The 16,059-nt window shown below is 33.5% G+C and overlaps 2 protein-coding genes across 2 annotated transcripts; one reads left to right on the top strand and one right to left on the bottom strand.

Moving 5' to 3' along the window:
• The first annotated feature begins 4,685 nt into the window (after nt 1-4,685).
• Nucleotides 4,686-8,962, top strand: LOC143612682 (uncharacterized). Its single transcript, XM_077086607.1, has 5 exons — nt 4,686-4,725; nt 5,770-7,009; nt 7,405-7,665; nt 7,759-7,914; nt 8,657-8,962. The coding sequence occupies exons 1-5, from the start codon at nt 4,718-4,720 to the stop codon at nt 8,774-8,776; spliced, it is 1,785 nt and encodes a 594-aa protein (XP_076942722.1). The 5' UTR covers nt 4,686-4,717; the 3' UTR covers nt 8,777-8,962.
• Nucleotides 8,963-9,805: 843 nt separating this feature from the next.
• On the bottom strand, nt 9,806-15,559 carry LOC143612672 (lysine-specific demethylase JMJ28-like). Its single transcript, XM_077086602.1, has 12 exons — nt 14,871-15,559; nt 14,392-14,528; nt 14,189-14,291; nt 13,962-14,100; nt 13,824-13,884; nt 12,027-12,984; nt 11,290-11,742; nt 11,136-11,208; nt 10,969-11,054; nt 10,743-10,862; nt 10,469-10,659; nt 9,806-9,861 (listed from the first exon to the last, which is right to left on the bottom strand). Exons 1-12 carry the CDS (start codon nt 15,531-15,533, stop codon nt 9,837-9,839), a joined length of 3,009 nt encoding a protein of 1,002 aa, XP_076942717.1. The 5' UTR covers nt 15,534-15,559; the 3' UTR covers nt 9,806-9,836.
• Nucleotides 15,560-16,059: the final 500 nt, after the last annotated feature.

The following is a 16,059-nucleotide window of genomic DNA, read 5'->3' as shown; positions in this document are numbered from 1 at the left end:
CCACTTTGGTGGGATGGTAAAGGCTTAGGCCTTTGGGTGAGAGGTCCAGGGTTCGATCCCTTGCAATGACGGTTTATTGTAAATAGTAGGAGGCAAGCTTAAACATTAAAAAAAAAAAGAAAAATTTATATAATTAATAATAATGTTTTCTCATTCTTTTTTCATAATTTCAAAAGTCATTTTTTGAATTGTTCTTTCCCTTTTTGCCTTTTTAATTTTCCAAAACTTTTTGTGTTTTCACACTTTGATGATTCCTTGTGGCAATGATGAATTACTTTTTGAAATAATCATGAGGTGTTGAGTTTAAATTTGTTTTTAAATGTGTGTTTTAAGAAATCATATTTTAGATTTTAAGACCGATAAAAACAAGATATAAACATATCATACATTAAGTAATGTTAGTAGTATGTTACGTCCGAATCATGGTCAGGCTTGAATGCCAGGTTCGACTGCTATCAACGCTCATGAACAACTCTCATACTTAGATACGAGCTGCGATATGTAAATAAACTTGTTGGAAACTTAGAAGGTGACTAGAGGCAAAGCTTTGGGAATACCCTTCAATGCTAAAGTTAGTGATTTATACAAGATAAGCATATATGTAAACATATATAGATATATAAATGATGCGGACGGTTTTTCATAAATAGATTGGTTATCAAAAAGCTAATTATGAAGATATATAAATGATGCGGACAGTTTTGATAGATAGATTGGTCATTGAACCAACCATCTTACTTGTTCAATTGGTCGAACTTTAGTGCAACAAACATACTCGGTATAATATAACTCAAATACCACAATTAGAATATGTAAGCTTAAACTATTATATTTTCTTGCATGCTATCAAGCTAGTTCTAAAAAGACATGTGATTTTTATGACAATGATTCGTACACAATAAAATGCATTATTTATAATTTTGAGCTTCTATCCGACAAATGTTTTCACATGATACATGTCCAAAACAACATAAAGTTGAAAATATTAAATGAAAAACTTATGAATAATGTGATGTAAGGTGACATCATATATATGCTCCTCTTAAGGTTTGTTTCTGTATTATTTTGTTAAACGCTTCGATCATCGATATATCATTCTCTTAAGGTTTGTTTCTGTATTATTTTGTTAAACGCTTCGATCATCGATATATCATTCATCTTGGCTTTGTTTCAGAAACAATTTAATTTTTTTTTTTTGAAATTCTCACATGATAAAATAAAAAAATCAACTATTCATATTTTATATATATGATCACAACTGTATACAATTATCTTATTACTTATATAGTGGGTAGAAAAACACAAATTCTACTTGATAACAAGACTCATCCTACACTAATTTTTGCCACACACTTTATATCTTGAAGAAAATGAAACCGGGCTCAACAAAGATTTGTGTTTATCTCAATTTTACCAAATTTCAAATGCTACATTACAATCATAACTTTGTAGACTTAAATTTTCATATTTTCTAACATGCAATAAAGCTAGTTTACAAAAAGACATGTGACTTTTATGACCATGATTCGAATACATTAAAATAAATTAATTCGGTTACATGAATGTTTTCACGTGTATATACATGTCTAAAAGAACATAATTTAAATATTATTTGGCATCATATAAATGAATTGTTGGTTCTTTTAGGATTCTTTGGAGAAGGTAGGCAAGAAGTGGTACATATTTGTGTTTGGAAACTAATATAGCATTATAATTTTTTTTTATTTCACTAAATTTCTGTTTTTGTAACATAAAATTAATGTTAGATGAATTAGGACGATCAAAATTAATCAGTAAGTTGTATAAAATAAACATGTTGCATTAGTTAGTCCAAATCCAACTGCTAAAGTATGTTACTATTACACATTTATACCGGTTGTAACTTGTAATAATCTAATCAACAATCTTGCAAAACTAGTTTTCTAAAATAAAAAGGGGTTTGTTATACAAACATCACTCTTCTTCTAATCCGTCACCGTTTTATCAAATGATCGTTTGAGAATTAATGTTAGGATGTTAATCCATACCCCCCCCCCCCCCCCAACCACCACCACCACCACCACACACACACATTTCAAACAACTGTTTGCAAGATAGAATCTCAACTCATAGTATCCTATTTTTCTAGCGGCAGTTTTAGGATTTGTCAAATGATCATTTGAATTTGGGGTGCGAAATTTGACTTTGGAGGTGACTTAGAAATAGTAAAACTCTAAAAAGGGACCACAATGGCAAATAACTAGCTGGAAATTTGCAAGTTATGCAGAGAATAGCATGTTATTAATATATATTTCATGCAAGTATAAGGTAAGATTATGTAAAGAAAAAAAGTAAAAACAATTATAAACACTAACAATAGCAAGGGTCACCAAAATTCGCATTGGGTTCTAGTTTTTAAGTAATTAGTATTATAAATAATTATGTATTTATATAATAAGGCATTTTTTACCAAGTGGCTGAGAAATGTGACATTTTGGATTGTAGTTTTGAAGTGAATGCTTTGACAAATTTTAGATGATAATTTTTCTAACGCCGCCATACTTTGTCAAATAATGAAGTTAGTTAGTATATGTTATTTTAAGTATTAGCTAGATAGTTGATGTATATAGAAATTGAGAAAAAAAAATAAAGAATTAACAATAGTTATGACTTGTAGTGAACTTATGAGTATGATACATAAACTGTTAGTTATTTTTTTTCTTAAGTGTGATACATGTTTTGTATATCAGTATATCCTAAATATGTTTATCAAAGTGTATCATGAATCCTGATATGTGGTTTGTGATAAGTTTTTATCATGTATGAGAATAAACACGAGATTTACACATGGTTTTAAAAGTGTTTATGATATATTGAATATTGATATTGGTTATTAATAACCCAAATATAATCTATGACCAGGTATAAGTGGTACAATACATAGAAAGGACGTCTCTTGGAGATAAACATTCAAAAATAGTTACAATCAATACTATCATATGCGTTAATATCCTCCCGTTGTTCGAGTGAGTGGTGATAGGATGAAGAGTCAAACTAGATCGAAAAGTCTGGTACATGAGACACGATAGACCCTTGGAGATACGTAGGTACTTCAATAAGACCCTTGTAGACACCAGCATGATCTATGACCAGTTTCAATTAGAGGTGGGCAGAAAACCCAGTTTCAGACCCGAAACGGAACCAGTATACCGGTATGAGCAAAGTTTTAGTTTCTCAGAGAAACTGTATCTGAATATGGAACATAACCTGTTCCGCCTCGATCCGCTCAATACCCGGGCCGACCTGGTCAAAACCTAATAGAAACCTCGCAAAACCGGTCAAAAACCCAACCATATCTGTAACTGGTTCCTACTTCCTACCTGACCCTGTTTGACTTTGTTGACCAAGCCCGGAAATCGGTTCCTGAAAATAACCCGGTTTGCTACTTTGCCCACCTCTAGTTTCAGTCCACTAATAACCTAATTATAATAAACTGAACTATAGCATTGGGCTCTCAAATTTTCAAAGCCCTTTTATATATATGTTAATTTGTTATTGGGGAGTTTGGGCCAGCTCTTTATCTTTTCTACAGCCCATAGGCCCAGTGGCTAGTTCATGATTCACTTGAACTCATTCACTATTTAAATTTTTGTTAAATTTATAGGACTTTCATATATCCGATAATTGGCTAATCTTTTTTTAGAATAATAATTGTAATGACATAACTTCTTAAACAAGTTGACTAAATAATATATGAAGTTGAATATATCTATATAAGAGAGAAGATAGATTTTATGAAAACACATTGCAAAGGAAAACTAAAACCATCAGAAATCATATTGAACTAAAAGCAAAATGCAACTAAATATATTAAAATTTATGCTAATAATTACACTAAATAGAATTTTTGGATTTTGATGCCAAGAGAGATTAATTAAACTTGTTGACAGCTCTAAATTTTCACCAAACCGAAAACATGTTTCATATCAAAATAGATTTCTTACCATCAAATTACTTCATCACACATGGATATAATCATCATCGTCATCGTGCATTGTCAATTTGCCATCATCATTATATACTATTTGTCATTGTCACCTGTTGGCCACAAAAGCACGCCAGAGTATACTTTTACTCAATCATTCAAACTGAAAATAAAAATACACTTGTGTTGATTCCCCTACAATGTTAAGAGTCTTATGACTCCTATCAAATATTACACCAACCATAGGGTCCCATGTAACGAAATTGGTTGGACTTTGTTGCCTATTACAGCTAAGGTATGTAATGAGATACTAAGATAACACCTTGTCGTTTTAGCGCTCAATAAGTAAATATGAAAAGAAAACCAACACAGATAACATATTTTTTAATAATATCATATCTTGTAGCATATAATTTAATTTTTCTAAAACTTATACTATTAAGTACAATTTTTCAAAAACTTTTTTAATAATATTTTAGTATTATAGAACTTGCTTAATGAGGGAAGATGCATTTATTTAGATTTAGATGTAAAAAACAAACAACCCCCTTAAACAAGAAAAGGGTTTCCAGATCCATATAATAATATTAATAATAATATTCCAAGCAACGACCGCCATTGATGATCTAATAAGCTGAGCTTGAATTGAATGTGTATGTGTTCAAATGTATTCGAATTCGTAGAAGATGCTTGAGGCTCACATCCTGCACATATTATTATTATTAGCCCTAATTTCTAATCCATATTCTCGCTATGTCAAGGTCATATTAATATTATTATGCTTCCTTAGTGTTATTGTGCAATACCTGTTGGTGGATTTACTTATGAATTAAGTTAGGGTTTCAGAATCTGTTGAGTTCATTGTGATTTGTGACCTTATAATTTATATTATGTGCATTAGCTAGCTAGCTAGAAGTTAGGGTTAAGTGTTCGTTTATGTTCGGTCGTTTGTTAACAGAGAACGACGGAACGTAAACGAACGAACATAACTGAACAGAGGTAAAATAACAGTTAACCATAATGGGAAGAGCAACGTGTTGAGCCTCTAACGTTAATGAAACTAGACAAATTGTAATGTACTGGAATATTTTAAATGGGTATATTAATGAACATAAACAAACAGACTTAAAAGAAAATGTAAACTAACATAAATGAACGAAAATGAACAAACATAAACGAACATTCATGAACATTAATGAACAAACGAGACATGTGTTCATGTTACGTGTCTGACGCTATACCCGTTCCGACCTAAACATTTTGGAAGGAACTATGAAATACTTTAAATGAAGGAATTTTAGTTAAATTATTTGAATTTTCTTTAGTTATGAATTTTTTTGCCCAATTATTTAAACCAACTCATTCTGACCCGAAACCGTTCCGCCCTGAACCAAAACAACCCTTTTTGAAGTAACCCGTAATCCGAATCCGCCCGACCTGACCTATTTGCCAGGCCTATGTTCAATATAAGGACCTAAGTTGGTCAAGTTGGTTTAGTTTCCTAATTATTATGGTAATATCTTGGTCACCAAGTTAGGTTTAGATTATAAATATAGGGCTTGGTTAGAGGCTTTAGACGAGTGATCAACAAAGAATTATTGTAACGATTTGAGTTAGTTTTCTCTTGTTTATCGATCATGTGCCTTGACATCCTTCAAAGAAGTTGCTCTATCCCTTGATAAGATAAACTCCTTAAGAATTAGAGACTTTGAGTGAATGATTTTAATGCTATTTCATAATGTATATCATTCTCCATAGTTTTTAAGTTAGGTAACACTAATCTTTTTATTATACAACAAATGCAGGCTCTTGCCAGTTAGAAACATTAAAAGGTATGTGCAATCGGTTCGAACAAAGAACAGTAGAATTCAATATGGAGACAACAAGCATGAGTCAGTTGGTAGAATCAGTCTATATTCATCCCCTAGAAATTATTCCATTGTTCCAACCAATAATAGAATACCAAATCATGCTCAAAACGCTTGGAAAACAATTTCCCAGAATTCATCTCACAATGTGAATTGTTTTCCGTCCTTAAGTAAGATTTCACAAGCGTTTAGTTTAGCAACAACCCGCTCGTATTTCATTATTCCTGGTATATGTGCGTATGTAAGCGGGAAGGCTGCATTTGCACAAACAAGGAAAAATCTTGAATATATTCAGCCTACAAGTACTCTTTACACGCATGCAGAAAACGGGCACGCGTTCTTGGTTTCATCAGCAATTTCAGTATTCGAAAGTGCAATATTAATAATCAGAGCTATATATTTAGCGATATTATTCTCCCCAACTATAGCAACAGCCCCATTTGCAGGGTATTTTGGTAACTCATCAAGAAAAAACTGGCTGCGCCTTGTAAGACGTACGTTAGAGATCGCGGGTCCCGCTTTTATAAAATGGGGTCAATGGGCAGCTACACGACCCGATCTGTTTCCTCGGGACCTGTGCAATGAGCTTTCTAGACTTCACTCAAAAGCACCCGAACATAGCTTTTCCTACACGCGAAAGACAGTTGAGAAGGCTTTTGGTCGTAAACTTCATGAAATTTTTGATCATTTTGAGGAGGTTCCGGTAGCTTCCGGAAGCATTGCTCAAATTCATCGAGCGGTTTTGAGATACACGTATCGTGGTAAACAGATAAAGCCTTTAACAGTTGCTGTGAAAGTTAGACATCCGGGAGTCGGTGAATCGATTAGAAGAGATTTTGAGATTATTAATGTAGTTGCAAAGGTTTCAAAATTTATACCCACTTTAAAATGGTTGAGATTGGATGAAAGTGTGCAACAATTTGCGGTTTTTATGATGTCTCAAGTGGATCTTGCTCGTGAAGCTGCTAACTTGAGCCGTTTTATTTACAATTTTAGAAGATGGAAAGATGTTTCATTCCCGAAACCGGTTTATCCACATGTACATCCCGCAGTTTTGGTTGAAACTTTTGAGCAAGGAGAGAGTGTCGCATATTATGTTGATGAACTTGAAGGAAATGAACGGCTTAAAAGTTCTCTTGCTCATATCGGGACTCATGCACTTTTAAAGATGCTTTTGGTAAGACTTTTGTTTGCTTAAATGCCCGTTTACGTTTGGTCGTTAACAGTGAACGGTTCATGAACGTAAACGAACATAACCGAACAGATCTGAAAACAGTTAAAAGTGATGGGAAGAAGTGAAGAACAACTTGTTGGGCCTTAAATGTTAATAAAACTAGACAAATTGTAATGGGCCGGAAAAATATTTAAATGAATATACTAGTGAACGTAAACAAACATAATTGAACAAACGAGACATGTGTTCATGTTTGTTCGTTTAACTAAATGAAGAAAGTTTTGTGTTGATGAACAAACTTCCTGCTGAACGATTCACGAACTGTTCACTGAACGTTCGGTTCGCTTACAGGTGTGATATGTGTTAATTAAATTTAAAATCCTTATTTCTGTTGTCAGGTTGATAACTTCATTCATGCAGACATGCATCCTGGAAACATTCTAGTAAGAAACAAAACGTCTCGTAAAAGGATATTCAAATCAAAGCCACATCTTGTATTTCTTGATGTGGGAATGACTGCTGAGCTTTCAAGTAGTGATAGAATAAATTTAATAGAATTTTTCAAAGCGGTGGCTCGTAGAGATGGTGCCACTGCAGCAAAATGCATGTTAAGTCTGTCAAAGAAACAGAATTGTCCAAATCCTCAAGCGTTTATTAAGGTAATGTGATTTTATTTTATTTGTATGATGTATTGTTTTAGACTTTTAGTAGATAGTAACTGTTTTTAATCTTGGGACTTTTTATGTTGATAGGAAGTGAAAGAATCATTTGATTTTTGGGGTACTCCAGAAGCCGATATTATTCACCCTGCGGATGCAATGCATCAATTGTTAGAGCAAGTGAGACGTCATCGGGTCAATGTGGATGGAAATGTATCCACTGTCATGGTCACCACTTTGGTTCTCGAGGTATTTTATTATTTGTTTCATTCTCTTATGCAATTTTTAATACAAAAGGAGTTTAATATAAGCAATGGAATGGAAGTTTGGTATACTATGCAAATGCATGTTTTCTTCTTGTAGCAATAATGGCTTTCGTTACAAACGTGTTTAGATATAAATGGGGTCGGGCCAAATTGAAAGTTCAGCTAAAAGGGAAACAAGTTAAATGGGCTCAATGGATTAAATGGGTTGAAAGTAGCACATAGTAATTTTTAATGGATACATCTAAGGTTGTAAACGAACATGAACAAAATATACTATGTCCCTTTTAGTTAAGTGAACAAACATGAACATATGTCTCCTACGTTCATGAACGAATGCTAACTTTTTGTTAATGCCTGTTTATGTTCACATATATAGAGGGTTGTTTTATACAAAATCAACTTTAAGTAGAAAACTATGGGAGCTGCGTAAGCACAATATATTGAGCTCAGGCTCAATTAAGCTCGGCTCGATTCGAGTTTTAACGAGCAGATCTTGAGTAGCTCATAAGCGGTTTGTTATTATACATGTCAAGAACTACTTGGAAGTGGTCTCTGTGGTTCTCAATTGAATTTGTTTCCAATTTAATCATACTCATATATGTGTGTGTAACATGTTCCTTCCATTATATGGGTAAAACTCAAATCCCGTAATTTAACTTGACGAACCAGGAAAAACGTGTCATGGTAGAGAAGGTTTTTCATTTGGTGTTATATTTCTGCTGCAGGGTTGGCAGCGGAAGCTGGATCCAGATTATGATATCATGCACACCCTACAAACTTTGTTACTGAAAGAAGATTGGGCAAAGTCATTAACCTACACCATCGAGAGACTAATGGCTCCATAATCACTCACTCTTAGTCTCCCCGAAAAATGGCAGACGGGTTCTTGTTTGTCATTGTTATTATGATGGGTTTGATTGGGTTGATGCGCAAACACTTAGAACATGATTAGATAGACTCGCGATATCAAGTGTAATTAGTTTTTTGCATCATGACACTTGCAATATAATTCAATTTTGGTACTTTTAATTCACCCTTTCATGATGCAATATTTGTTATTTAACATTGGTTTTAATGCAATTTTGATATATTATTTTGGTAATTATATTTAGAGAAATACCATTTGAAACTTTCTTTTTTTACCATTTTTTAAAATAACACTATATTATTTGAGCTTAAGCTGAAGGAATTATAATTAAAATTCCAGGTGATTCGGTTAAACTAGACAATCAAATGCAACTTAAGAAAAAAATATATTTACAGAATTAGTCTTAACCAAAAGCACTAGCAAGAACTATGTTGTTAAGAATGGTTAGATATACTTCGAGTTACAGTAACAATTTGTGTGGTTCCTAGTGAACCAGTAGGGTCGGTTTCTTCAAGAGTCGCTGCATATATAAACCTCATCGTCGTGATCAAAATTGCAAATGAGCGTAGACTTTGTTATGGTACCTGCAATAACAAATCAAATTATTATTCGTGGTTCACCGAAATCAAGATGAATAAAAAAAATAAAAAAATAAATTTAAAAAAAAAAACAAGAAAAACCTCTAGCGATTTTCGTTGTTGTTTCAAGCTACATTTGCAGATCACTTTGACCTCGTTTTAATCCTGATCAACATCCTCAAGAAAGTCTCCAACTCTTTCAACGAGTCTTTTCGAATTCAAGTGTCTCCAATCAAGTATGTACAATAACACCTGCAACAGAAAACGATTCAGTCTTACTGAAGATCAAGAAAAAGCGAAAAACCGGATTCAGACAGTTGCATTTCAGATTGTTGATTTTAAAAATGGTTTTTAACTTTTTTTATATAATGGGATTTCCTAAAATGAGTTGTAATAAACACGCTAGCTACTTACATGATTCACATACGATAAGCCAGGTTCACTTGTAACTCTTGGTCTCTACTCGTCACCTTTGTCATTGATTCTGACATTTGAAGGAAGTCAAAGATTTAGGAACAAGTTTTATTAATAAAAAAGCACAAAACAAATGGAAAAAAGTAGCATCAAATATGTGGAACTTTAACTTCTATTGAATGGACGCTAAAATATATTAGACTATAATGCCACACATGAATACGCTAAGTCTTGATTAATTACTGTTAAGTACAGCTAGTCATATAGCAAAACCGAGTGGCCAGATAAGGGTCAAAGCAGGTAGTTTTCCAACACCTTTTATTCATTTTTCTTAAATTTGCGCATGACTAATTATAAGCATTATAACAAAAACTACACCGTCACTATACTAATAAGTTCGTTTATTTTTAATAAACAAATGAACATGAACAAAAATTTTTGTTCCTTTAGTTAGACGAACGAACATGAACACACATCTCTTTGTTCATTTTACGTTCGTTTATGTGCGTTCATTTAAATTCGTTAACCTAATTTAACAATTTTAGATTGAATTTTTTTAAAATTTAAAGATAATCGACTTTTTTTCCTCTAACAACATGCAACTAAGATAACAACAGCCACCAGAAGCACAAAGGATGAGCGGTTTTTTATATATAACATAATCAAAAGACTCTTACTCTGCTTGTGGATCTTTGTCCATTTCTTCAATCCCTTGTGTTGCTTTGTCAACGTCTTCGGTTCCTTGTGAAACTTTGTCAGTTTCTTCAATCCCTTCCGATACTTTCTCAGTTTCTTCAACCTCTTGTGGCGGTACTTTGTTAAACTCTTCAACCGCAGCATTTACACTATGAATAATCATTTTCTTGACCTGAAAACTCATTCAGAAACTAATAACACACTCCATCACAATATAAAAAATAAAATTTTAAACTACAGTGTTGGAAAATTTACATGTAGCATTTTTCCTTTTGCTTTATGATTTACAGGAAGTTGTCGAATTTCATCACTCAACTTGATGCTCGTGGATGCACTTTCGGGTGATACCGATTCAAGTACCACATTGATACATGACTGCACACACAATTATCATTATCATTATCATTATCATTATCATTATCATTATTATTATTATTATATTCATATTTTTTAGTAAAGAGAAACAGGTAAAAAATGGCACCTTAATTTTCTTTACTTGATAAGGGCATCCAGCTGGAATTATAACAGCTTCACCAATATGTTGCTCAAATGTCCATGGTTCCACATCTGATTATTAATGTCAATAAAAATAAGATAATAAATATATAATTTTCACTAATTTTAGAACCCTTCTAGAAACTAACTTACCGAATTCTTCCTTCAGATATTTTTTATGGAAAGCATCCAAATAAAAGATCTCATCAAGAATTGGATGAACAACCTGTGATACACAATGTTAAGTAATAAACATCTCTAATTTTCTCTAATTTTATGTTTTTTTTCTTATTAAACGAAATGATACCTTTTTGGGAGAACCATAAGATGAACTAAGCTCACTGGAATACTTTCTAAGAAACTCTGCAAGTTTTTCCACGTCTTCTTTACGAAAAACATCCCACCGGGCCCCACAAGTGTCAACAACTTTTCCTTCACTACCACTTGAGCTTTCCAAATCTCCGTCATCTGAGTCGCAATTGCTCGAATCGTCAGAAAGCACACACCGGTCACCATCATTAGGTGTTGTTTGAGTGAGTTCTCCATTCGTGTTAATAATAATATCTGCTGATTCCGACTGTTGGGTTACTTCACTACTAAACGATGATTTCCCGCACGTGTTAACAATTTTGTCTTTACTTTTATCCTTCTTCAAAGAATCGTTATGATCTTGTGAACTGTATTTTTTCAACATGGTCTTTACTTTATTGAGCCTTTTTTCAGAAATCGGAAGCTCTGTAGCATGCACAAGAATATTAACCTGAAACAAAAGCAATTGAATAAATCAAGAAATTAATATATAAAAAAACCAAAAAAACAATTTTTGGAAAAAGGTGAGACACTATGTGATATACGAGTATAAAGTTGAATGCGCAGATAATCACAAAAACATGTTTATTAGAAAGATGATTATATCATCTTCAAGTTACAATAATGACCTTCAAAATGCAAATTTAAACACGCGCTGTAAACTTGTAATGTTTATAAAACTATAGCATAAAATCAAAACAATGCAAAAACAAATTTGAAGGATAAAATGCATACCGTATCATATTCATGAAAACATAACTTTGTTAAAAAATCACCCCCAATAAGATCTTCAGGTCTACCATACGAGATGTAAACAAAAGGTCCCAAGTCAACATTTTGACTTTCCGGTGGAACGTTAGCCGCCAAATTCAAAACACCCGTTAACGGATTCGTGTACTGTTGAAGCGGAAGAGCATTCATCACAGCAGCATAATGACTTGGAAAATGTTCTTGGAATATTCCAGACGATAACCAAACTTTAAACTTCAAATTCTCATTCCACACGTTCGCATGCGTTTTCCCGGCCATAAAAATCTGCTGCCGGCCCGTTTCCACCTCACACCAATCCGAGTAATTTTTCAATTTCATTTCTTTACCGTTTCTTGATTCCACGCTTCTATCAAGATACATGAAGAACATGAAAAGCGGGTCCCAACTCAACTCCACATCATTCTTGATCACATCTCGAATAATCAAAGGTTGACCTTTGACCCAATGCGTTGTGAAATGTCCAAGATTTTTATCCCCAAGATCTTCCTTAATTGAGAAATACAAACCCTTGTGGTTAATCTCGTTTTCAACCTCGTTTTTATCGCTTTCATCGCATAACCCGCAATACGAAGAATCAAATTCAAATAAAGTTGCAAACTTTGGATTGCAAACAATTTCTTTTGCAAGTTTTTCAATATCTTTAGTCCAATTAACGGAAGGATGACAAAATAAACCAAGAATACTGTCACCACATCCACCTAAATTCTTGGGTGGACATTCTATACTTCCATCTTCATTAGTCTTCCAGTTAGAAAATATTGTGCATAAGGTATTATGTTTATTTGTTGCATTAAATTGAAGATCTTGAAGACCCCCGTGTAAATGTCCCTCACGAAATTCCAGACAACAAGATAAACACAAATTGTAAGAGCAATTTCCACAGCTTCGGTGAACATCCACAATGCAAGCTTTACAAAAGCCGCTGCAACATATAAGAAAGTAACAATGATTTGAGTGAAATCAACACAACTCGTTCGTCTTTTAACCAAATATTCAATAGACCCTTAAATAGTAGAAGGAACAAGTTAAATCCATTGGATTATACTTTATGACAACCGGCTAGTCAATATTAGGCTTGTAACCGAATGAACACGAACAGAGCATGTTCTATTTGTTTCACTTTAACTTAACAAATGCTCAAACATGAACACTCAAAACTAACGTGGTTTTCTTGTTCGTGTTCATTAATTCAAAATATAAATGTGTTCATGTTCGTTTGCTAATAGCATAAACAAACAGTTCACAATGTAAACAAACATAACTGAACATATATGAACGAAAATAAGCGAACATAACCAAGCAAACATCAATATAAGTACACGTGAACATCAATCTGTTTGGCAAATGCATTAATAAAACAAGACTAAAATGTAATGACCTAATAATTTTAAATGAATATATAAAAAATGAATATAAACAAACTTAAACTAATAAGCACAAATGCATGTAAACGAACGAACATAAACGAATTTTAATGAACGTCCACAAACATAAATGAACGAACAAAACCTGTGTTCATGTCCGCTCATTTAACTAAATGAACAAAAAGTTTTGTTCATGCTCGCTTTTTTATTAAATAAACGAACTTCTGTTAAATGGTTCACGACAGTTCACGGAGAGTTAGGTTCATTTGCAGGCCTAGTCAAAATGAACAACAGTCAGTTAGTCAAAATGACAAACCGTTTTGACCAGTTAACCAACCTATCTGACCTGCCTATTTTGATTAAAATTTTACCAGGAAAGAGTAATTTGAAGACATACCAGTACTGCTGCTTTGGTGTGTCTAATGTGTCCTGTATTTGTAGCTCATTGTGATCTTTTCCTAAAGTATTCAAATAATAATTAACGTGACTCATGCTTTTAAACATTAGTTATATAAATGAAAAAAAGATCATCTACCTTCGATTTTAGCTTCAATATCCATCTCGGTATCCTTTTCTTGATTTATTTGTTCAAGCAGTGGAAGAAGCAAATGGATCATGTAAATAAGTTGTTCATTTTTGTCAAACTTCTCTTCACCGGTATAAACAACAAGATCCTAAAATAAAACATAAGCAAATTGGCTTTAGTACATGAAATTTCAAAACGCTGACGTGGCACAAGTGGGTCCCGTCCACCATTCGTACCTTAGTTTTGACTTCTTTCGATTTTCCCCTTAAACAAACTCTGCACGTACAAGTCCCACTGCAAATGGGACATTCTTTCTTAACTTCTGCCTTATCAAGAGACCTAATTCCATTCAAATAACCAAATTAGTTAAAAGCCAAAATCTTGATATATTATTTGGCAAAAAAAAGTATAATATATTAATGTATGTATAGAAACAAACCTCTCGCGGATGCAATCTTCACAAAAGAAGTGTTTTTTACAAGTTAAACATTTGATAAGAACTCGATAGCTACACATCCGACACCAATGGCACTTCTTAGTTGAGGCTTTTACATTAGCTTTTATACTTGGCAAAACCTGCATTACAATAATTTAAAAGAAACTAATAAGAAACAAAATCCTAGATAAATATAAGCATCTAAATAATTATAAACATCCTATGGTAACAATTAATAAACAAATTAAAAATTGGTGTTATAAACAACTTATGGACTATATTATAATAATAATAACTCAAAAGAAACTAATAAGAAATCAAATCCAAGATAACAAAGATTAGCAATAATAAACATTCAAATAAATAATAACAATTCAAAAGAAACTAGTAAGAAAGCATCCTACATTGTAACAATTCATAAAATATATGCATACACACACACACACAATTATAGCAATGCAAATTAAAGTATGAAGCACAACCTGCATTGTGGCAATAGGGACCCTATCGATATTCTTCGATCTAAAAAACCTAGTGGGCACCGAACTGGACGCCGCCGACGCCCCAACTTTAACCTTATTAACCGCCACCGGCGTCGCAACAGATACCGACTGCGAAATTTCCAATCTCCCATACTTCAACTCCTTAACAATATCCTCTTTCGCCGGCTGCTTCCCCTTCTTCTTCTCAATCTGCCGGTTCAAACACCCCCGAATCAAATCCAACTGCAAGTCACCCTTCTTCAAATTCATCTTCTTTAAAGCATCATCAAGATCCTCCGATATATCCACCGATGACTTCGTTTTCTTCATTTTCGCCTTTTTCACATTCCGTTTTCGTCGCTTTCTCGAACTGTTCTCACCTTGAATCCCACTTCTCTTCCTCAAATTCTCATTTCCCACAATTTGGTTTTCGGGTTTTTCGGGGTTTCCAACATTTTCTTGTTTTTCGGGTTTTCGGGTTTTGGTTCTTTCGAGTTTTAGATTCTCGGGCATGGGTTCTTTATGTTGCCGGAGACGACCTTGAAGGAAATGAGCTTCACATAAAGTTCTACCTTCAACCACCGGCCGGCGGCAGCGCCATTGCCGGCCGTCGTTGCGTTTGCAGCGTTGTTCGTCGGGTAAATCGGCACCATTTCCCGCCATTTGAGTTGGGTTTTCGTGAAATTGGGACGAATTTAAGAGGACCCACGAAGAAAGATTGAAGCTTTATCGGTTGGTTATGCAGAATTTGAAGGTTAATGAAATTAGGGTTTTGAATGAATGAAGCATAAAAGGGGATGAATGTTAATAACGAAGAAAGAGGGTGGTAGTTGGTGGTGATTCTGTAGTTATTAAACTTAAAACAAGAAACTATAAAGTATTAATCGCGTGACACTGATCGAATTTGTGTCGGTTTAGCGTTATAACATACGAGTGACCGGTCTGTTTCTTTTTCGTCTTTCATTTATTTGAAGTATATGTTAATTTGCTTTTCGTTTAGTTCTGGAGTAGTTACTCGATACCGGCCGAAATTAAGTTAACTTGTGCCCGTATCACACGGGTTTAACCAACCGACCATGTGTTGTTTTAGATATGTTTTTATAATTTATACGAGTGTCAGCATTATTTTGTGCGTTTAATTTTTATTGGGTTTGTTGTTGTGACTGTTACAAATATAACCGATACTGAT

This window comes from Bidens hawaiensis, unplaced genomic scaffold (assembly GCF_021521415.1).
Source record: "Bidens hawaiensis isolate Kalapana, Puna unplaced genomic scaffold, B.hawaiensis_p1.1 tig00002236_1, whole genome shotgun sequence".
In the NCBI taxonomy this organism is placed as follows: Eukaryota; Viridiplantae; Streptophyta; class Magnoliopsida; order Asterales; family Asteraceae; genus Bidens; species Bidens hawaiensis.
Note: the sequence above shows the minus strand (reverse complement) of the source record. Positions and strands in the feature narration are given on the sequence as shown.

Coding starts and splice junctions, on each gene's coding strand:
- LOC143612682 (XM_077086607.1), top strand. Junction 7,010..7,404: donor CACTTTTAAAGATGCTTTTG/GTAAGACTTTTG, acceptor TTCTGTTGTCAG/GTTGATAACTTCATTCATGC. Junction 7,915..8,656: donor TCACCACTTTGGTTCTCGAG/GTATTTTATTAT, acceptor TTTCTGCTGCAG/GGTTGGCAGCGGAAGCTGGA.
- LOC143612672 (XM_077086602.1), bottom strand. CDS start 15,533: ATGGCGGGAAATGGTGCCGATTTACCCGACGAACAACGCTGCAAACGC. Junction 14,101..14,188: donor CGAAAGAAGTCAAAACTAAG/GTACGAATGGTG, acceptor GTTTTATTTTAG/GATCTTGTTGTTTATACCGG. Junction 12,985..13,823: donor ACACCAAAGCAGCAGTACTG/GTATGTCTTCAA, acceptor TATATGTTGCAG/CGGCTTTTGTAAAGCTTGCA.